At 35.6% G+C, this 25,039-nt stretch overlaps 1 protein-coding gene across 1 annotated transcript; it reads right to left on the minus strand.

Annotated features, from left to right (window-relative positions):
* Nucleotides 1-11,205: 11,205 nt before the first annotated feature.
* On the minus strand, nucleotides 11,206-16,375 carry LOC132315955 (cyclic nucleotide-gated ion channel 2-like). The gene is made up of 8 exons (XM_059814416.1): nucleotides 16,141-16,375; nucleotides 15,290-15,908; nucleotides 13,430-13,645; nucleotides 13,024-13,340; nucleotides 12,740-12,851; nucleotides 12,380-12,616; nucleotides 11,928-12,014; nucleotides 11,206-11,834 (listed from the first exon to the last, which is right to left on the minus strand). The coding sequence occupies exons 1-8, from the start codon at nucleotides 16,176-16,178 to the stop codon at nucleotides 11,349-11,351; spliced, it is 2,112 nt and encodes a 703-aa protein (XP_059670399.1). The 5' UTR covers nucleotides 16,179-16,375; the 3' UTR covers nucleotides 11,206-11,348.
* Nucleotides 16,376-25,039: the final 8,664 nt, after the last annotated feature.

The following is a 25,039-nucleotide window of genomic DNA, read 5'->3' on the forward strand; positions in this document are numbered from 1 at the left end:
TCTTCTAGACTGCACTAACAACACGGACTATTAGGCGCCTCCTACGCGTTTGGTTTTCGCAAACACCATTGAAAATATTTTCCGAAAAATAATTTCATTTATTTTAAAACATTTTTCCCTTTTTCTTTCCCAATGGATGCATGAATGCTTCATGCTTCTAATCATCAATTCAACTATAGGCTTTCACACATTCCATTTACATCATCATCACAATTTAATAAGAATTTCTAAACATTCATTTATTTTATTTATTTATAATCATAGCATCAATTTTTCAAAGTAATAAATAAATAATCATAGAATATACAACATATCAACACTAAGCATGCTCATTTACCGCAATGAAAATAGACATATATATGAACTCAAATAATACATAGAATACAATTATCATTTTAATTATACATAACTACAACAACAACAAACTAGATAATAAAAAATTAGCATGCTTAGGATCAAATTTAAGGAGAAAAATTCATAAAAGACCCAAGAAGTTGTAGATTAGAACACCCCTACCTTAAAGTGACGGAAACCCCCAATTTGAACCTAAGAACCCTAGAATTTTGAACTCCCTAGAGTGCACCAAAACTGAAATTGTTGGTACTCACACGTAGATCTCGCCATGCTCTTCGATTTGCCGCTAACGGCACCCAAAAATTTCAAGTATGGAAGGAGGAATCAAAGCTTGAAATTATAGAAAAAAAAAGAAAAAAAAAAAAAAAGAAAAGAAAAGGGAAGCCACTGGAATCGGACGAGAGAGAGAGAGATGCGCAGAGAGAGAAGAACAAATGGTCTAGTCAAAGGCCATTAGGCCCTTTGTGGTGTTTAAAATGTTGGTGGGGCCCACAAGCTTTTATATATATAAATAAAAGATTACATTCTCCCTAACTTTAAAAGATTTCATCCTCAAAATCAAGTCATATTTGAGGGAGAAAACAACTCTGGATACTTGGAGTGAACCTCCTGCTCAAGCTCCCAAGTAACCTTCTCAACTCCGTAATGCCTCCAAAGAACTTTTACCAACAGTATCGTCTTTTTCCTCAACATCTTCTGCTGTGTGTCAAGGATCTGTACTGGTCCCTTCTCGTAGGAAACGTCCTCGCCAATGTCCACATCAACCCAACTCAAAATGTGAGGCGGATCCAGCTCGTACTTCCATAACATCGATACATGAAAGACATTATGAACTCTATCCATCTGCGGTGGCAAAACAAGTCTGTAGGCAACCTCTCTTACCCGGTCCAAGATCTCAAAAGGTCCAATAAATCGTGGCGATAGTTTGCCACTCTTTCCGAACCTCATCAACCCTTTCCGTGGAGAAACTCGAAGAAAAATATAGTCTCCCACCTCAAAGGATAGCGGTCGTCTCCGCCTATCTACATAACTCTTCTGTCGACTCTGAGCTGTAAGCAATATCTGCCTGATCAGCTTAATCTTCTGGGTAGTCTCAAGTACAATGTCGGGTCCTAAGACGGCTGTCTCTCCCACCTTAGTCTAACAGACAAGAGACCTGCAAGGTCTGTCATACAACGCCTCAAATGAAGTTATTTGAATACTCGTCTGATAACTGTTGTTGTAGGCAAACTTAATAAGTGGAAGATGATCCTCCTAACTACCACCCAAGTCAAGTACACAGGTCTGAAGCATATCCTCAAAGATCTGGATGGTACGCTCCAATTGGCCGTCCGTCTGCGAATGGAATGCCGTACTAAGGTGCAACGCTGAGCCAAGCGCTGCTTGAAGTCCTTCCCAGAACTTCGAGGTGAACTTGGCATCCCTATCTGAAACAATAACCACTGGAACTCCGTGCAATCTTACAATCTCTTTCATATAAAGCACACCAAGCGCCTCTGCATCATCTGTTGCCTTAATAAGTAAGAAGTGAGCTGTCTTGGTCAATCTATCAATAATAACCCATACGGCTTCATTTCCCTTCCATGACCTAGGAAGACCTGTCACAAAATCCATGGCAATCTCTTCCTATTTCCACTGCGCTACCAGCAATGGCTGTAATAAACCAGCTGGTCTCTGGTGCTCGACCTTCACTTACTGACAGGTAAGGCACTTAGCCACAAACTGTGCAACGTCCTTCTTCATTCCATTCCACCAATACTGACGTCTCAGATTGTGATACATTTTGGTACTACCTTGATGAACTGCAAATCGGGAAGTGTGAAATTCCCGTAAAACGTCCTTACGACAAACTATGGGAACAACCAACAAACCCCTGGACTGTAGACTTCCATCTACATGTAAGGTCCAATCCTTCACGGTCTCGCCACTGGAGATCAAGGTGTAAATGGCATATAAATCCAAATCTTGTCTCTGTGATTCAATCACCCGTCTGACAAGAGTGGGTTGAGCCACGAGATTAAACAAGAATGCTGGCTCACTGCCATCATCATCATCATCAAAGCAATACAATCCCATTTCAGCCAAATCTTTAAGCATTTTCCACTTCCGAATGGCTAAACTAGCCATAGTCCCACGAGATTTCCGACTTAAAGCATTAGCTACCACATTTGCCTTGCTAGGATGATACTGTAAATCAAAGTTGTAGTCTTCTAAGAATTTAACCCATCGTCTCTGTCTGTTGTTTAAGTCCTTTTGGGAGAAAAGATACTTGAGACTCTTGTGGTCCGAGAACACCTCAAATCTCTTACCATGCAAATAGTGTCTCCAACATTTCAAGGTAAACATGACTGCCGCTAGCTCCAAGTCATGAGTGGGGTAATTATGCTCGTGAGTCTTCAACTGTCAAGACCTATAAGCCACTATTTTACCGTCTTGCATCAGTACACAACCCAAACCATCACGTGAGGTGTCACAATAGATCACATAACCCATGCCACGCTCGGGTATTGCCAACACTGGAGCCGTAGTCAACCTTGTTTTCAACTCTTGAAATGATGACTCACAGACCTCATTCCATTCAAACTTGGTCCCTTTCTGGGTCAATCTGGTCATAGGAGCTGCCAAACGGGAAAATTCCTTCACAAATCTTCGATAGTAACCCGCTAGGCCAAGGAAACTCCGGATCTCAAAGACATTTTTGGGTTGCTCCCAATTAAGAACTGCTTCAATCTTTGAAGGACCAACTGAAACTCCACCTTCCGAAACAACATGTCCCAAAAATTTCACCTCTTGTAGTCAAAACTCACACTTTTCATACTTAGCGTACAAACGGTGCTCCCGTAGAATCTGCAACACTATACTCAAATGGACCTCATGCTCCTCCCGAGTCCGTGAATACACAAGAATGACATCTACAAAAATTACCACAAACTGATCCAAGTAATCGTGGAAAACACGGTTCATTAAATCTATGAATGTCGCTGGTGCGTTAGTCAGACCAAAGGGCATGACAAGAAACTCATAGTGTCCATACCGCGTACGAAAAGCGGTCGTTAGAATATCCTCTTCTCTAACTCGTAACTGATAATAACCTGACCTCAAGTCAATCTTCGAAAACAACTGGCTCCTATCAATTGATCAAATAAATCATCTATCATTGGCAAAGGATATTTGTTCTTGATAGTGACATGATTCAACTTCCGATAATCAATGCAAAACCTCAAAGAACCATCTTTCTTCTTAGCGAATAAGACCGGTGCACCCTACGGTGACACACTCGATCGGATAAAGCCTTTTACTCTCAAATTGTCAAGTTGTTTCTTCAATTCTTCCAATTCAATTGGTGCCATATGATATGGTGCCATAGAAATTAGCGTGATACCAGGCATCAAATCAATAGCAAACTCTACCTCTCGGTGCGGAGGCAACTCAGTCAAGTCCTTCGGAAACACATCCAAAAAGTCGCGCACAACCACTGGATAATCAACCCCACAAAACTCAACATCATCATCGGCAAAAAGGCTAGCTAAGAAGAACCCTTGTGGGTCCCGACCTCTAACACCATAGAATGAATGAGTGAAAGGATCACACCGATCTCCCACAAAATAGAAACAATTCCCATCCGGGGTACACACTGAAACTCTACTCCTGAAACAATCAATAACAATTCTGAAGGATGACAACCAGTCCATCCTAAGAATGACGTCAAATCCTGTCATCTCGAGAAGGATGAGATCAAACTCAAAAACACGTCCGGCAATCGTAGTCGAACAATTCCTACAAACTCTACTAAGAACAACTGAACCCCCGATAGGCGTGTCAACACAAAGCGGTCTGTCTAACTAACTGACCTCCAAACCCAATGCCCGTGTAAATGATGAAGCAATGAATGAATAAGAAACACCAAAATCAAATAACATACGAGCCCAAGAATGGGACACAAGAAACATATCCCTGACAACTGAAGGACTGGATGATGGCTCAGCTGGAGTGAGTGCAAACATGTGACCCTGGGTCCTCTGCCCCTAGAATTGCCTGCTTGATAACCAGATTGCTGAGTGGGTGCACTCGAAGAAGCTCTCCTACCCGGTCGAGAACTCTGAGTTGACATGGCTGGCTGAGATAGTTGAGGTGGTGGTGGCAATCGAAACCCTGACTGAACTGTGGTAGACTGCATCTGCCTCTGATGTGAACCTCCACCTCTGCCCAAACCACTGCCCCCCTGCTGGCCACACCCGAAACATCCACCAGACGCCATCTAAATCTGAGTACACTGGGATTTGTGATGCCCTGACTGCCCACACTTAAAACAAATCACTTGAGCTACCTGAGTCTGAGTGCATTGGGACTTATAATGTCCCAACTGCCCGCATCTGAAACAAGTAACGTTCGGTCTAGAAGACCCCATGGACACTGAAGCTGTGGGTGTGGATCTGACTGGCTGCTGTCCCCTGAACCCTAACTGGTCATGCTTCTGCTTCTTACTTGGCCTGGTGGTAAAAACAAGGCCATCAACAAATTTCTCTATCCTTCTTTCCTCATCATTAGCAATCCTCGGTGCAAACCTCAAAAGCGATGTAAACTTGTTTTCATACTCTGTAACTGTCATGTTTTCTTGCTTCAACCCATCAAACTCCTTCTTTAATTCCCTCCGCTTAGGCGCCGGAAAGTAGTTCTCATAGTACAATTTCTTAAAAGTATCATATGTCATAGTATCCAAATCGTGCGTGTGTGAAACGGTCTTCCACCATATCTCAGCATCACCAAGAAAATTATAAGTTGCCAATATGATCTTCAACTTGTCCGTTGCCAAATTCATGGCATCAATATGCTTCTTCACCCTATCCATGAAATTATCCGCAACAAGCGGATCTAGACTGCTCTCAAACAGAGTTGGTATCAATTTCACAAACTTTGCAATGTGGTAAAGAGGATCATCTAGCTCATTTGTTTTTGGAGGTGGTGGTTGTGGTGCCGGTGGTGGCACAAACTGTGATGATGACGCACCTGCCGGTCGACATGTTTTGAAAAGAGCTACCTGAATGGCCAACTGCAATTGTTCCTCATTTATCTGAAAAGGTGGATCAACGGTCCCCCTCGCTTGTACCCCTCTTGGTGGGACCAAATCACGTAATAAGATATCTTCCTCAACTTGTTCCTGATCCCTTTCCACGGGATTGGAACTAGAACTTTTCCCGGGATCCTTTCGTGTTGCCAATGCGCTATAAGAAAAAGGAAATGGATCAATAACGATAACATTAAAATACGCACGAGAACGGAGTCCTCACACGAGTAACTTGACAAGAATGGAAACACTTAAGCACCTTCCATACTCCCAGAATACCCAACTATTGCTAAACATGACCATGCTAATAATATACAACAACACTAAGCACTTAGTACGTAATCGTATAAGTAATTAAACAATTAAGCATGCCTTTCAAATAATTAAACACCTTAGCACATAAGCATATAAGTATGCAATCACGTAAGCAATTAAGCAAGTAAACAAACAACTCAACTCCCCATACAATCCTAGGTAGGCCTCTATCCGTCGTCCTAATGGTATTCGAACCATCGCTCTGATACCAAATTTGTAACGACCCAAAAGACACCAAAATAATAATAATAAATAAATAAATAAATAAAAATTTTGGCATGACCTCCGCATAAAATGTTCCTCTACAACCTGTTAAAATACATAAAAAGATGCAATAGCCTCACTGGGCCTTAAAAATAACCTATCATGTCCCAACGCACAATAAAAGTATTACATCACATTCCCAAAATAATTACATACATATCAAAAATTCCTTCTTCCATCTCATCCAAACAAGGAACAGTCCTGTTATAACATGTTACAAACCATAAATGTAGCTAAAGTTTTAAAGTCCATAACTTACAACATTATACTGATTAAACTAAAGTTTTTCAAAATAGTTAAGATTACATTTACAAAATACTAGAGTCTAATACAAAAGATAGCAAAAATAAAATAGATCCCCAAGCTCATCTAAAATTGTTGTGGATCGTCGTCCGCCACCTCTTTTCCATATCCTGAAAAATGTTAAAAATAATGGGGTGAGCGTACGCTCAATAGGAAGTGTTTAAGACACACTTCTTATGATTTCGTGAATCCACACAAAGAATGGATAAAAAGAGACGGGGTCATACCATGGGAAATACATATTCTCAACCACAACAACAAATATGTAGCAAATGTTAACCAATCACAGATTTACTAAAATGCCATGAAGTGCAATGTTATGCAAATGTCGCTCCCCATTTCCGAAACAATTCCATTTCAACAACCAAACCGTTAGTGTAATCCGACCTAAGGCACCTCCAAGGCGTCACAAATGGAGGGTTGACTAATTATCCACGACCATAAAGCACCTCCAAAGCATCACATCCGGCCTAGTTAGCTCAACCATACTCTCTTCTAGACTACACTAACAACACAGACCACTAGGCGCCTTCTAGGCGTCTGGTTTTCGCAAACACCTTTGAAAATAATTTCCCAAAAATAATTTCATTTAATTTAAAACATTTTTCCCTTTTTCTTTCCCAATAGATGCATGAATGCTTCATGCTTCTAATCATCAATTCAACTATAGGCTTTCACACATTCCATTTACTTCATCATCACAATTTAATACGAATTTATTTTATTTTATTTATTTGTTTATAATCATAGCATCAATTTTTCAATGCAATACATAAATAAATAAATAATCATAGAACATACAACATATTAACACTAAGTATGCTCATTTACCGCAATGAAAATAGACATATATCTGAACTCAAATAACACATAGAACACATTTATCATTTTGATTACATATAACTACAACAATAACAAACTAGATAATAAAAAATTAGCATGCTTAGGATCAAATTTAAGGAGAAAAATTCACAAAAGACCCAAGAAGTTGTAGATTAGAACACCCCTACCTCAAATTGATGAAAACCCCCAATTTGAGCCCAAGAACCTTAGAATTTCGAACTCTCTACAGTGCACCAAAACTGAAATTGTTGGTACTCACACGTAGATCTCGCCGTGCTCTTCGATTTGCCACAAATGGCACCCAAAAATTCCAAGTATGGAAGGAGGAATCAAAGCTTGAAAAAAAAAAAAAAAAAAGAAAGAGGGAAGCCACTGGAATCGGACGAAAGAAAGAGATGCGCAGAAAGAGAAGAACAAATGGTCTAGTCAAAGGCCATTAGGCCCTTTTGTGGTGTTTAAAATGTTGGTGGGGCCCACTAGCTTATATATATATATATATATATATATATATATATATATATATATATATAACCTTAAAACATTACAGGGACAAGTGCAGAAAACACCCTTAAAGTATACTCCGTGTAGCACTTTTACCCCCTATTTGAAAAATTGTGCAAAAAATACGATAATCTTTTCACATTATGCAAAAATACCCCCTCTGACATAAATTAGTGCTGTAATACATGTTTTGCCCTTTTACTCTTCCGAAAATTCCTAAGGGGATATATATGCTGCTAATCTCATAGTATAAGGGTGTTATGTGCACATGACCTTATATATTCTTTTTTTGAAACTTTTTTCTCTATATATATCTCTAAACATTTTTTTTTTTTTTTTTAATTTTGAGAATTTGTAAAACAAGGGTTTGAATTTTTTTAGATTCCAATTTACTCTTTTTTACTAAATTTTTTTTTTCTTTATTTTAATTTTTTTTCGTACCAACACTGTTAAACAAAAACAAAACAAAAATCCCAATTGCAATATTTCTGAATTTTTTCCATTTTCTATTTTTTTCTAGAATTTTTCGTTTATGCAAGGGCATTTTTGTCTTTTCACGTTGTGCGAACTAACACTGCGGAGTGTGCCGGTTGTGTTTTAGAGCTGTTTGGGGCATTTCATTGAGTTCAGGACTCTTTGAAATGTAAGGATGGTCATTTTTGTTTTTCTCAGTTTTTCGGGCCGGACGGTCCCGTGTGGGACCGCTACTGAAATTGTTGCATACTGGTATTTTGATTAGGTCCATTTGCACCATATCTATTTTTATTTATTGTGTTTTGAGTAAATGCAAATTACATGTGGAATTATGTGTGTGTGTGGTGTAAATTAAAAACAAAAAGGAAAAGGAAAAATAAAATAAAAATGATAGGACCCACCAATATCAAACTTAATGCCATGAGACCATGTTTGGTCTCCATTCTCTCTTCTCCCCGCTGGTTTTCTCTCTGCTCTTTACTTTGCTTTTTTCTTTTTCTTTTTCAATCAAAGCTTTAGAGCTTCATTTCTCTACCAATTCTTAGAATTTTTAGAAGCTGTTTGCGGCAAATTGAGGCCCATGACGAGATCTTTAAGTTGATCGAAGCAATTTTGTGTTTAGTGCACTCTAGGAAAGTTGGGATCTAGGGCACAAATTGGGGTTTTTGGCTTAGATTGAGGTAGGGGTCTCTAATTCCTATTTTTCTTGTACCTTTGTGAATTTTCTACTATAATCCATGTTAAGTATGTTTAATTTGAGTTGATTATTTTTTAAAAATTGATTTACTTGGGTGTGTGAAGCATGTTATTGAGTGTATTGTTGAATTTGTATAGAAAGCATGTTTAAATATTAATTTTTCATGCTTATTATGTTGTTGAATTGGCTAGAGATGATATATGGAAGCTTAGGGAAATTTCCTTAGAATTACTTGTCATGCTTCATTATTGATTTCTATATGTTATTGTGTTGACAAAATTATTAGAAATGATACATGGAAGCGTATGGAAATTTTCTAAGAATTATTGTAAAGTATGCTTAATGTGTTAATTTTTTCATGCCTATGATGCTTAATAGATTATTAGAAATTTTATGTGGAAGTATGTTAATTGTGTGATAATAATTCTCTCCATTTCCATAGTATTAAAAAGACATGTGATATGCATTCATAGCATGGGCATGAAAAAGGGTACAATGATTTGATAAGAATGAAAAAGGAGATTTCTGGGGAGAATTTGATTAAACGGTTTTGAGAAAACCTAGTCGCCGCGGAGTCACCAAAGGGCCGGTGTGTTAATATAGCCTAGAGAGAACTAAGGAGATTGCCCGAGCGTATTTGAGCTATTTGGGCCCTAAATGACGCTGCGGAGGTACCAAAGGTCAGGGACAGTAGTCAATCCTTCTCTTGTGTCGCTGCGAAGTCACCAAAGGGCGGGTTATATTAACAGTTTGTGAAATGATGGAAATTTTCTGAAAATTGGGGAGTGAAATGCATAACATTGCATTCATGGCACGACATTTTTTTGTTTTGAACTTGAAAATGTATATTGTATTTTTTTCTCGGCTTTATATGACCCCGTTCCTTGTTGTCCTATTCATTGTTTGGATTCACGGGGCTACAAGAGGTGGGTCTTAGGCGCTACCTACTGAACAATTTACTCACCTCATTACATTTAACATTTTTCAAAACACGGATGGCAAGTGGCGGACGACGCTCCTCCACAGGGTTTGATGGGTTAATAGACCGTTTTGACATACTTTGTAGCTATAATCTCATTTTATTATTTATTTATTTATTTATTATTACTTATTTTTTTTATAAATCTGGAATGACACGTATAATATGTATTGACGTAGGAAAGAATGGTATTGTCTCTAGTTGACCTCGGGGTCGATTAAGGACCCGGCTAACAGTTCGGACCTACGGGTTCGGGTCGTTACACCAATGTACTGGTGCACTGATTTTCGGAGTTTGGAAAAAATTTGTTTTCTTTAGTTTGCACTTTATTCTTTTCTTTTTTTTTTTTTTATTCTTTTTATCTTTACTTGTCTATTGTCGGCGTCCTCCAATAGTGTCATTTTCGGTTATTTTATAAAATTATTTATTTTTATATATTTTATAAAATGGTTCAGTAAAGGTAATTTAGTTAACTTATGGTTTAAATTTGTCAAATGGACCTATTTGCACCAGAATGAAACTTTAAGAATATTTTTTTGCATGAGGGGCATCTCCAATAGTGTCTTTTTCGGTCATTTTACAAAACTATTTATTTTTATATATTTTTAATTAAAACTTTAAGGGTGTTTTTTGCACATGAGGGGTGTGATATGCACCGAAAACATACTTTAAGGTGTTTTCTGCACTTGACCCATTATATAAATCTAAGGCATATATTTCAACATATCAGAGACTTCCATCAACACTAGGGAGCTCCCACCAGCCTCAAAGCCTTCCAGCTCTTCACAGACCTTCCTAGTCTTATCTCTCAAGTGCTCAATCTTCATCATCTCTCTCTCTCTCTCTCTCTCTCTCTCTCTCACACGCGCGCGCGCACACAAATTCTTGTAGCTAGCTATTCCCTATCCTCTTTGTCCACTTTGCTGCCTTCTACTACCACAAGATTGCACACTCAATTCACTCCAATCCTTTTCCAAGTTCTCTTATTTGATCCTTAGATGCAAGTGTCCTGCTTCCAGAGCTAGCATAAACTATGGATTCAGCAAGTTTCGCGTAGCCATGGATGATGAGTAGCCTCTTTCGAGATCATAAAACTTCTGATGTGGGAGATTACTTTAAATTCTGCCATGGTTGAGTCCAGTGATTGCTTCAACAATACGCATTTTGCTTTCAGGACAGGACTAGTTTGATGCTATTGCAAACAAGGCCGCGAAGACATGATTTGGACTGAAGAACGGGTTGAGGAATACTCGATATTGGCAATGGGGCAAAATGAATACCGCGTGTTTGAATGTCATTGTCACTCCACTAAATTTAAAGTTTGTGTTCTTGTGTGATTCATCAAGACATAAATGATGCATTACGTATATGTGAAAATAGGTTCTTCACAGAAACAACGAATTTGGAACATTTATTTCAAGGGAAATACCTCTCATCCATCTCTTTTATTGGAAGAATCAAAGCTTATTAGCATCAATGTTCAATTGGACACATTTCAGTCCCATTAATAATGGGATCAAATGACAAAATAAAAGAATTACAGCACATTGCTTTTATTCAAGATGATCATGCGGTCTGAGTGACATGAACACCGCAGCATATTGCCTGAGCCTACGCTCATCACCTCCGTTTTCCATCACATGATTCACTGGAGCCCTACTCCTCTGCATGGAACGGCGCCAAGCTAATTGTATATTCACAGCTGCCCAAGTTCTCCAATTGGATGAATAGTATCTCGCTTTTCTCTTGAGCCTCTCATTATTGAATTTGTAGCGGAAGTGATCAGTAATATACCGGAGATCATTTGCATCAAGACCAAATGCTTCTGTTGTTTCAAGACAAGTAAATGTTGCTGATGAGGCTGGAAGCCGGTCTTTAAATGGGCGGCGAAGGCACCATGAGAGCAGCTCATCCCCAAGAAAGCCTCCTGGCTCTAGAATGCTTGTGGCTAACATGCCTTTACTGAGGATTTGGCTACTCTTTGCACGCCCACGAACAATGAAAATGAACCGCTGCACAGGGTCTCCTTCTCTTATAATCTGTTTTGTACAGAAACATGAAAACTGGTAAAAAAAAAGAGTTCAATTCTTTCGGCAAGATAAGTTGTTGTGGTAACTGTATAACTTTCACACCTTTTCGTCTCTAGAAAATACGAGGGGCTTAACACGGTCGCAAATGTTGTCAAGGATAAGATCCTCCATGCTGTGGAACAGAGGTACCTAAACAAGACAGGTTATCAGAGAATTACTTCAATTGATCACTAAAATTTGTTCTTTTGGCATATTTTAGCTTCTATTTTTTTTCTTCTTTAACTACTCAAAAAGTTCTAAAAGCAAAAGTGAAAATACTTTCTTAACCATAAACTTATATGATACTTCTTTGGAGTAAGTTCAATCACAAAAGCTGATGTTCTTCAGTTCTTGCTTATTTAATCATTTTGATACTGATTGCTATCAAAATCTCCATAATCTATCAGAGGTATGAAGAATTTAAGAGACACCTATTGTACAACTGCTACTTTATGCAATTAGTCCTTTCTGTTGCATTCAATTCTAAACACTATAGCAGATGACTGTTTCGTTACCTTTCTGATGAGTTCCAGACAAAGATAGCGCTTAATGTCCCGTCGGAGGCCTTCAGGCAAATCTTTGATCAATTCCATCTCATCTTCTCCCCCCATGGCTGCCCATCTTTGGCGTTCGTAATGGAGAACTCTGTTTCTCAGAGGATTCGGCAGCTGTCTCCGCTTCATCCACCATTCTATGTCACGAAATCTCAACTGCATTTTTCTCTTCCTTGCCATGACAGCATGCAAGAATACCTTCAAAGCATCATTTAATACAGTTGTCATTGTTAGACTATGTTCTATATCCAAAATTGTGAGTCAGGAAACTGTAACACTTTAGCCTGCATAATAGAATATAACAATGTGAATTTTAGGTACCTGAATATTTCCGATCAATAGAGTGAAAAGCAATAAACCGCTGAGCACAATAAATATACTGAACATCACTTCCATCCAGTGACTTGTGGGTTCAAGATCATTGCCAAAAGTACTGTCACAAGATACAAATAAGTTCTAAGAAAATGTTTAAAGTGTCGATGAAAATTCAGCACAAAGATAAAAATTTTGTCCTCCAATTAAAGAATCATATAAACCTGCTGTCACATTAAAGATTGCCTGATAATGAAATTTTTGCGACAGTATTAAATTATTCTTGTGATTACCTGAGGGTCATTAATCCCCAAAATATGGGATAAAGAATCTTAACAGAGACAGAGTCGCTAGAAATAACTGGGAGAGCCCATTTATAGATCCCATAACGGAAAGGTCCATTGACATCCAAGCACATTGGCTTTCTGAACATCATTGTTGAGTTCCGACCACATGGATTCCCTAATGTATCTGCAGGTAATATAAACTGGTAACAGACCTCCGACGAGCAAGACAAGGAGAGATTGCACGACATCTTTCTGTCACACTGCTGCCGAAGGCATGATGCTACGCGTTGTATGGCGAGGACATACCAACAACCTCCAGCAACCTGCACTAGGTAAATATCGAAATTTCGTTGAGAATTAAGTCATTGTTGATGCCATAGTCCTTGTTAATGAAGTGCATTGTACCACTTACATGAGAGGCAATGAAGTAGGCAATGAGATTAAGGCCAAAACCCCACCAAATGGTGCCAAATATATAACCTGTGACCTTTTGCATTCTTCTCATTAAGCATATGCTGTGGTAGACCTTAGGGAGGAATTGGAACAAGAAGATCAGTAGAAGTATGGTCATTATCAGCTTTATCTTCTCTTCCCTGATTAATCTTGGAACGACTAACCAAAATACAGCCTGCTCGATTGAAAATCAAAAAGGAAGAATTAAGAAAAGGAAAGAAAGTGAGCACAATATTAATGAGAAATTTGCTTTCAGATATGTAATTGGTTTCAATGTCACAATGGGTGATCCAAAACAGGTAGCAGATGCTTAGCAAGCATCTGAGAGGTTACAAGTAACAAGAAGCACTTCATCCTTGCCTTTATCCCGTACCAAATAGCTCGGCCACGTAAATTCTCTTTTTCTAATTTTTCTATCATAAACTATTTCGTCTACCTGGATTTAGTTTTTTTAAAATCATTTCGTATCACCTCATCCCATGTTAGTTTTGGTCGATTTCATTATCTTTTACCTTCTATGCATATCAACATTCCTCTCCTCACCAAAAAAATTGCATTCCCATTTTCTTTCATTTTGTCATTGTGATTATATTTTAAAGATTATATTTCTATTATTTGAAAGAGTCCGAATCTTCTTTTGGCTGTTTACTGCACCGTGCTGTACAGCAATGGACGGCCATTCATGTGGGCCCAATGTGGGTCCTCGTGATTCACAAATAGTACTAATATACTGTAACTTTCCTCTACAATAATATACTACTGTCATAAGTTTTATATTCTCCAATTTTCCTCTTTGAAGATGAAGGATCAATCATACCCGACTATTGTAATGATATGACATGCAGTGTCCATTGGACAACTGTCAATGTCCAAAAGGTAGGTATTCTTAAGCCAAACAATAATGACAAGCACTGTTTGTTTGAAGGCCAAAGAATATATATATTTAAAAAATAATCCTATTATTATTCCATACAGCTCTGTAAATGACAAGAGATTGCGTAGTTCACCTTATGCTATAAAAATTAAAAATGACTAAAATATAAGTCTGGTTGATAAATTCTAAAACTGAATAAAAATTACTTAATTTCATTGAATATTTTTTCAGATCTCTTTTAAAAATCTTTAAAAAATTAAATAAACGAAATAGGCTATTCATATTTCAAACATTTTTCATGAAAAATGTAGAATACATGTTATGTGTCAAACATGTGGCTGATGTTATCATGTCAGGCATAAATTTACATATCGTGTGAGATACATGTTACTACATGTTACGTGTCAAACATGTGTGTGACGTCACCATGTCAACTGGTTTTCTAAACTAGGTTTATACAATTATTGTGTCGGACCCATTTTCATCTAATTTGATTCACTCCATTATGAGCATTAATGTTTTTCTTCTAAAAGTAATGATAAAATGGGCTGAAATAGCTATCCAAGTGGAGAGTCCAACACCATCCCCATCCACTTGATGGTTGAAATGGGACAATTGTTTTGCACCGTCCTTTTTCTAAAACCGTAAAAAATAAAAAATTATAATGTTATGTCAATTAGTAACTTAAAATTGAAACGGAACAAAGTTTCTGCGTATGCGTATCTAGGCGTAAAATATTTTTTGATATTTGATTATCGTAAAATATTTATGAAGAAAAAAAATATTAAAATTTAACAAAAATATTTTATTCATTAATTTTTGATAAGTTTACTCTGTATATGATGAATTCGACTTTAACCTCAAAATAAATATTTATCAAATTTGGACAAAGTAAAAATAAAAAAATATTTTATGTTTTGAGCCAAAAATTAATTTAACACGTACCTGAGGAACCGGGAGTATGACGAAGATATCAAACCAGAATCCCTTGAGAGACCGCACGTAGTGAGAAGAGACTGCACGTGCGTCCCACACGAGTTTCCCACACCCAACCACCAAGGACTCCTTCGACACGTACGCCAAACGAAACTGAAGCCACAGGTGGCACAAGTGCACCGCATCCACGCACGTGCGAAGGACGGTCACGATTGCCGCCAACCCACCGTCCATGTACAAGCACGGCGAGCCACCCCGACCGATCGACAGCGCGTAGAAGAAGAGCGGATCAACGGCCAGCGCCATGCCACGTGCCAGCAGGAACGCCCGGTTCCACCTCTGCACCCGCTTGGTCCGCGGGTCCAGCACGCGCCCGAACAATCCCCGCCGGTTCGTGCTGAAGCGGTCCTTCCATGATTTTTCCCGGTCCGGCCGGTTCTGGATCGGGACTAGCGAAGAGCCGGCCGAGGCCTCCCATTCGGGCTGGTGACCGGTGTCGCAGCTGGTGGAGTGGAAAACCGGAACTCCGACCTGCGTACAGGCATAGCATTCGATGGAATTCGAGATCGGACTGTCGTAGTCGATGTCGTCGGACTGTGTAGTTCGTTGCCCGAATAGTCCAAACCACCTGAGATAAAAAATACCAATCAGTAATATTAATCGAGCTCAAAAAACTAAGCCTAATGTTACATTTGACAGTACTGAATTCGCGTCCAGGAAAAAAAAAAAAAAAAGTATAGCCTGAAATTTTGAATTAAATTTTCTTCGGTTTTAATTTCAATTTCGATTTTAGGTTTTGATTCGTCATGCATGATATATATATATATATGGACTAATGCATGGTAACAGGTAAGTGTGACCTTGAGACAGAGATGTGGGAGTCTGGATTGGAAGGCATGTTTGGAAGAGAGTAACCATGGGAAAGAAACAGAGGATAGCTGAAAGCAGAGCAATATCAATAAGTTTAGAGAGAGAAAGTAGGGAGCTAGAGAGATGGGAGGAATGTAATCAGTGATCAAAAATATATGAGGGATGAAGATTTTGAGAGGAGAGAGATTGGGTTTGTTGTGTGTGTGTGTGTGTGTGTGTGTGTCAGTGTGTGGTGGTGGTGGTGGGGATGGCAAGGGTGTGTCATCTAGTACATGAAGGAGTGGTACCGGTGCTGAATGAGAGGACGAGCAAATCAAGGGGCTTGCGAAACATTACGTTTGTGGGGCCCAGGTTCAGTGAGGTTGTCGGGCCCAGGACTTATTCATTGGGTTGAGTGGCCTTTGATCGCTGCCCTTCCCCGTCTCGTCCCAACCCAGACCTCCACCTCAATGTTTTAGATAGAGATGGAGCTGGAGATAACATGGAGTAGGGGGAAGCCAAGTACATTTTTCTTCTAGAAAATGAGAGGTAAAGAAAAAAATAATGTAATGGTGAATTTTTGTTTTTGTTTTTTTTTTTTTCTTTTATAAATGGAAGTAATTGTCATAAAGAAAATATTTTTCATGACTGTATATATTGCATTATAGGATTTACTAATATATATATATATATATATATATATATATATATGTATATATTTCTTTTGTATAATTATTCAATTCTTATTTGATAGTCTCTGCAATTATATGAATTATACCTATTTACACAAATATATACCTCATTATAAAGAACAAATCCTTATAATATATGGTTTTTAAGAGCAAATGAAGAAGCCAAAAATTGACATGATAATAAAATTACTGAACCCGTTTAGAGTTGTTGTTGGAATAAAAGAAATGTTTTTTTTATCAATATAGCTATTAAAAAATTACCAAGTAAATTTTCAGTTGCTGACGCGGACCCTACATTGCAAGGAGTTCTCTATTTGTCTTGTATATCACCAGTACAACCCTTTTTTTTTTTTTTTTTTTTTTAAGTGTGTTTTTATCTTATTACAGTTTTCCTACCCTAATTTGCACGTTTGTAATAAATACTCTTTATTAAAATAAAAATAAAAATAAAAATAAAAATACTCTTTATTGTCACTTTGTCAGTAATACGGTGAGCAATAGTCAGTCCTGAGTGACCAAATTTACAGATTTATATGACTGAAGATACTCATGGATCTTTTCAGTCATGTTTATATAATATTATAATAATAAAGATATAAAAGTAATTTTACATAAAGAGAGGACGTAAGAATAATTTATCAAAAAAATTATTCTATGATAAACATGCATATATACACATGCATATATACATATACATTAATATTATTGTTTAAGTTTCTCTATCTGTCTTTGTACCACCTGTCTTGTACAACTTTCTGGAGCAATCACTAGATTAATGAGGGTCGGTTTGGTTCTCTCTCTGAGCAGTCAACAACCATATATCAGAAGATACTCCGTATATGATGATATAATATATCACCCTTCGTCTAACTTCAACAATATTTGTCTCTATAAATATATAGTATAATTTCTTTATAATAGTTTACATGTTATAATATGATTAAACAAGGTGATCATCCAAGCTCTTTTGTTAATTATTTCCTTTTACCCTTCTTGTTTAATTTTTTTTTTTCTTTTTAAATATTGTTAATGACACGTGTTTCACTAATTCTTTTTTTTGGGAGGCAATCACTAGATTAATGAGGGTAGGTTTGATTCTCTCTGAGCAGTCAACTACCATATATCAGAAGATATATGATTATATAATATATCACTATATCAGCCTTCGTCTAACTTGAACAATATTTGTCTCTATACATATAAAGTATAATTTCTTTATAACAGTTTACATGTTATAATATGATTAAACAAGGTGATCATCCAAGCTCTTTTGTTAATTATTTCATTTTACCCTTCTTGTTTAATTTTTTTTTTCTTTTTAAATATTGTTAATGACACGTGTTACACTAATACAAGGAAACAAATACTCGCTTTCAGTCTGTAAAACGCCTCGAATTTCTAGAACAAATTCCAACCTGTGTCGCAGAGTGTACCAAATTAACTGATACGAGGTAATTATATATTAATTAATATATATATTCTCAACGTTATGACTCTGGAGTAAGATCATAATATATGTTATTTAATAGAATTATTAAATCAATTGATGAAGTTAAATCTATAATCTTTCGGGGGAAAAAAAGAAATGTAGTTGAAATTTGGACGTAAAAAAATATTGTTTATTGTTCAAACTATTCTTATTTTTTTTAGGTACCATTTTAGTGTATGCAAGTACCACTTATATACAAATATGTACGGTTTTTTGTACCGATCATGCCTATGTACACAAAGAGTGATATTTGTATGTATAAGAATGATACATATGAATATAAAAATAGTACATGAAAATAGTAAGGATAGTTTGGGCGAATAAATAATGTTTTTGCATATTCATATCAATATTTTGGTCAATTTTATTTTTTCAAAATTATCGTGACTTTATTTGCTTTCATAAAGAAATGGCTAGTGAATAAGGGTTTTGTTAAGGTTGTGGAGCCTCAATCATAAGTTTTGTGACACCAATCGAGACTTTTGAAGACTATAATTGATTGGAGCTATATAAACTTCTTTTTGCGAAATTCTCACCGATCGAAGCAAGGAAGACTTCCGTCAACCGAAGCTGTATAAACTTTGATCGTGGGAGAGAAAAAGGCTCCGAATTTGTTTTAAATAGAGATTTTCTTTCCTTTGAAATCTGTAGACGTGAATTTTTTCGTGCGATCCGTGGACGTAATCCCGTGTTATCTTTTAACAATTATTCTAAGACGAACCGTAAACTCAAACTTGAATTTGATTTTCACAAAAGTAAAAACATCCTAGCTTAACCGTAAACTCAAACTTGAATTTGATTTTCACAAAAGTAAAAACATCCGAGCTTAAATAATTTATATACATGTGACTTGCGAGTACTTGCACATATATCAAGACTTACAAACTATTGGAGTGCCCAAAATGGCTAAACCATCCATTAAAGCAACGAGTAATAGAAAAGTTAGGTCAGAAACAACTCGAACGATAATGACTGGTGAATGCATGTTTATCAACACCGGCCAGTTTCAATTGTCAATCAGTCTGCTAGTGCTATACATATACAGTTGCATCTACTACTAAGTTGCTTTCTAGGGTTTCATTGTCTCTGTTCGGCATCTAACATGGTGGTATGCGTAGCTTCCTTTTCATGATTTATTGTCTGGTACACAAAAGGTGACAAGATATTACCTTCATATCTGTAAGTACACATGATGTGATGTAATATATATATAAATTTCTTGCAACATGAATCTATTACTTCTTTTTGTTTAATCTTTTGGCTTTAGGATCGACGAATGTGCAGCCCGTGATCTCGTGATATGTACTTTGGTTTAAGTTCTTATATATGTGTGTGTGTGTGTGTACAGGGCGGAGCATAAACACTGCCAAAGTGATATATAAATAAAATTATAAAAAATATTATAATCTGTTTTTAAAAAATACATAAATATAAATATATATTATTGCCAACATATATAAATTTCTTGCAACATGAATCTATTACTTCGATTTTGTTTAATCTTTTGGCTTTAGGATCGATCAATGTGCCGCCCATGATCTCGTGATCTGTACTTTGGTTTTAGTTCTTATGTATATATATATACATATATATGAGGAGTGGAGCCAGAAATACTCGGGTGGGACAGAGTGCTTTATAAATAAAATTATAAAAAATATTATAATATGTTTTTTAAAAATACATAAATATAAATATATATTATTGCCAACATGTCTATCATTTTGCATCCTTGTAACTGTTAAACTGAGAGGATAATCTTCATAACCTTGCAGCTCAATGGTCATAGTGCGCAAGTTTAGTGAGAGCACTCCCTACATCATAGATTTTTTTGCTATTTTTAATATAATTTCAATAATGAGATACTTATAATCTATAAAAATTAAAATAAACATCTTAAATAAATAACATGATAGAAGAAACTAATATGAAAAAGCCAAAAATATTTATTTTTTTCTCTGAAATACATATAGATAACAGGTGTTAGAATGGAATTAATTTTTCTTTCACTATATTCGAACTTTGTAAAGAAACAATAAAATGGTGGTAGTTAATTTGAGGTATAAACTAAAAATTTCAAAAGAATTTGTTGGGGGCGGGGGGCAGGGAGGGTCTAATGGCTCCACCATGTGTGTGTGTGTGTGTGTGGGTGGGGGTGGGGGGAATGTGAGTGATTACAGTTATCTCTTGTTATATAACACGGTATTGTTATGAAGAAGAAGATCCATGCTCTCTATGAATTTTATATATACACATACAAAAATGATTTCTTGTTTATTGGTGAGCAAAAAAAACTTTCACCACATCATGTATATTTAATATGGTGGTTATGTTTATTGGGTAACTATCTTTTTACACTTTTATTGCTATTGTCATTGTAGTTGTGGTTTATAGTATTATTATAATATATATATATATATATATATATATTATAATAATACTATCAACCAATATATATATATATATATATATATTTAGAAGTTTGATGTGATAGTCACTCATAAAGTTGATTTTCGATGAATATAATATAATGGAACAAAATTATGTGAAGAACTAATTAAGGCAAGTTATATAACTGACTTTAACGTACATTTAAAAGTTGATCACTTATTGAGAAATGGAATAATTAAAGTATCTTTTCGATTCGATATCATGCTGTCAGAAACTATAGCTTGAATTGAGATCTCAATCACCTTAATTAATTTGTAGTCTCTCTCTCTTTCTCACAAGCACACTTGCCCCTCCTGGGCTCTCTGTTGTACATTCTTCTTTTTATTTATTAAAGTTTACCACCCAGAAGGCCTAATTAGAATATATATATATATATCATTTACACAGTATGAATGTGAGATATCAATATTGTGACTTCATAAGAATATATTATATTCTACACATGAAATGAAAAAAGAAAAAAAAAAATTCCAGATATTTAAAGAACTGAAATTGTCTAGTCTAGATCTCTCTCTGCCCTAATATACATATAGTAGTACTTTGAACACACACCGACACACACACACACACACATAAATATATACGCACACACATACACATGCACGTAATATAACATATATGCTAGACTTCAACATTTTCATGCAGTGTGAGTGAGGAGTGGGGAAGCTTCCTAGGGCATGCATGAGGGACCGACCATGCACACACGTGTCCTACCCATAATACTAATTACTACTATTACTTGATTAATAATTAACAAACGACATACCTTACCTGATTAATAATTAAGAAACGACATACCAATGAGTGCAGTACGACATTTAAAAGAAGACTGCTACTAATTAAAAGCAAATTAGTGGGTCCCAAATATATAATTATTAGTCATTCATAGATTAGTAGATTCTCCTGGTAAAGTGTAGGAATCAATGTTGTCCTTTTTTGCTGTTTGATGGATGATTAGTTCTTTGGGAATTTCACCCACTTTGACAAAGCCACGAACCTACCAATTACTCCCTTAAAGAAGAAGCTAGCTAGAGAAGACAATAGTTTACTAATATATATATATATATATATATATATATATATCTTGAAAGTCATCAATTATTCACGGGTGGTAAGAAATTTAATCACACCAAGTCATATAGAACATCGAAAGTGATAAGAGTGTTTTTTTTTTTTTTTCTCTTCGCTATACAATGTGATTTGAGTATTGCGAATACATTTCTTGTTCACGGATGAACAAGAACTCATTTTCGTGTGTATATTATATATAATATAATATATCTGGAGTGTATTGACAATCATTAATTAATCATAACTTAATTAATAAGCAAGTGTTCATTAATATCATGATGAGCAAGTGTATGTCTAATTTCACCAAGGTCTGGGTTCGATTCTCACTAGGAGTTTCCGATAACTTGGGGTCAGGCCTCTGCTATCATATTCAGCGACTTAACCGACCTGGGGTGAAAAAACCACCCTTCCTAGATTCTTGAAGATTAGTCAGGGCGAAAAAAAAAAAAAAAATTGGGAGCTCTCTCTATATCTCTTAGAGAGCTCTCCATTAATGTTTTTCGTTGCACCTAACTATATATATATATATATATATATATATTTGGTAAAACCTAACTATATATATTTCAGAGTATGATAGTTAACATTTGATGTTGAAAAAATAAAATAAAATTCTTTCTCCAAATTAATTTATTGTGACACGGCATGCACAAACATTGATGCATTTAACTAGTCTTAGGACACGCGTTATTGTAATAGTAAAATTATTTTATTGTGACAAGTGATTCAAGCGTTTAAAATAAAAATAATAATAAAAAAATAACCTTTTGAATGTAGTAATTAGGTTAATTGCATAGATATGACGCATAAAGGGAGTGTCGCGTGCTATTAAAATTAATTAGTTGATAAAATGTTTAACGGGTTTAAGTGGAGAGCTGAATCAAATGGTGACCACTTACCACACTCGAATTGAACTTGAGATTAGTATTATAAGCTGGTCTTGGGTTCGATCACATGTAAGTGAATCTTTTCAAACATTTAAACAGAAAAAAGGAACAAAGGTTGAATCAATTACAGGAAAAAGCTCAAAGCAAAAATGAGATTTTTTTCATAATAATTACTTTCCCTAGAGCCAAACAGGATTCTCTAGCTCCTCGTCACTAGGAAACTTTCGGAGAAAAGAAAGGTAATTTTGAATAAAATAGACACTGCTGTCTCGTATTGTCACCAAAAGCAACTCGTGATGCACGGCGAAATTTAAACAGGAAAAAACATGCTTCAACTCACCTCATCTAAAACCTAAACTAGAGAAGAAAAAAGTAGCTTAAATTTTGGGATTCCAAATCTATCATTTTTGTTTTGATATATAAACATATTTTCTCATTTAAATTTTATTATTTTTATTATTTTCCCTATTGATTAGATTGGAAAATGTGACCAACAAGCCTAAAAAGTATGACAATGTTGGCATTGCCAATTTGAACTCGGTTTTTTCAAATAAGATACCTTTTAGATCACTATGAACTACTAAAAATTTTCAAAAGTAAATTGTTAACGGTGACGGAGTCAGAAATTTTGAAATTTTATTCAGTAGATTTATGAGTTCTTGATCACTTTTTATAATTTGAACATTGCGAGATTTATATGTTAAATATGAAATAATTTCAAGATTCTATCATAGTTTTAATTTTTTGAAAAACTAACTCTAAAAAAATCAATCAATTGACATTAACAAAATTCTTTTTTTGTTATTTTGTAACCTAAAATGAAATTTTAATTCACAAAAAGTGAGATAAGGTGAAAAAAATGTACTCTCTCCATTTTCAAAATGGATATTCACTTTAAAAACTGTGACTCATTGTAAAAAGACACACACACATATATATATATATATTTCTCTCTTCTTGTATCTGTCTTGAATAAAGTATGCATGAGAGGGTAAATGAGGGATATCGACTAACATGGAAGAGATGAACTAGATGTGAGATGTAGAAAGGTGACGCGCGAAGAGAGCTTTATAAGAGAAAGATAACAACTAATAGAAGAATATACAATTCACAAATTGCTTGCTCTTACACATTCAAAACTAGTAATGATACAAAAATGGATAGATTTTTATTGCGATTCCTATGAATGGAGTCTAACAATAATATTTCTTTTTCCGTAAATGGTAAGAATACACTCTCATTTTAAAGTATTCTCAAAAACGACTACCTACATTAATAAGTGAAAAACCCATATCGACATTTATATCATTTTCCTTTCAAAACTAATATATCATAACAAAAATTGAACCCCACCACGGCATGCTATTAATATGAATTATTAAAGTTATACCACTCTCTCCACTTAATCTTTAAGCATTTGATTGCTAACAAATATCACTCAAAGTGGCATAATTAGACTGCGAGCATGATATGATCTTTTTAATAAGTAAATAAATATATAGGCTATATAAAACTTCATCTATCTTGTAATTAAATAGAATTATCATACCCAAAATTACAATTAATTAAATTTTTTAACATACCCTTAAGTTGCACAATTATTTGCGTAGACTCCTTCTCTCAATTTCATTTTTTATAATTTAAATTTTTTCATTTTCACGCTCTCACAATTTCATACACTCTCATTTGCCTAACTTAAAAGAATTAATTTTTTCACTTTCACGAACTCAATTTCATGCACTCTCATTCTGCTCGACCTAAAAGATACCAAATAGAATTATTTTCTCTTGCTTTGATAAATAAAGCAAGCCAAACTTTACTAGGAGAAGCTACTGACAAAAGGACATGCATGTGACATGGGGATGCATATATGGACTAATAAATATTTCAGTTGAAATGATATAAATTAAAAACCAACCACAAAAAATGTGGTTGTCCAATGAATGGCTAAGACAATGTCCACATAAAACAACCCCCAATAATTTAGGTAAGGTTGGCAACTTGGCACATGCATGTATGTCTGAGACACGAGGATAGAAAATGAAAGCAAATGAGGACCATCTGGACCAGATGGTTGCACCTCTAAAGCAGTTGTGTTTCATTCCATATACATACCATGCCACAAGACCTCCCCTAGTGGATAGTACACCTAGTTCATAATTTCTTCTATATACATACAATCTTTAGTTAATTTCTTAATCTATATAGTCCAAAAAGAAGAAGAAAAATAAATAAATAAATAAATAAAGGTATTTTTGTCACTCCAGCTTACAATACTTAAACATAAGTTTCTTGAATGATGTACGGAAAGGAAATGAGTTTA

The sequence above is a fragment of the Cornus florida genome, unplaced genomic scaffold (genome assembly GCF_030987335.1).
Source record: "Cornus florida cultivar Cherokee Brave unplaced genomic scaffold, ASM3098733v1 CherokeeBrave_3.0.0_Hap2_Chr07, whole genome shotgun sequence".
Lineage (NCBI taxonomy): Eukaryota > Viridiplantae > Streptophyta > Magnoliopsida > Cornales > Cornaceae > Cornus > Cornus florida.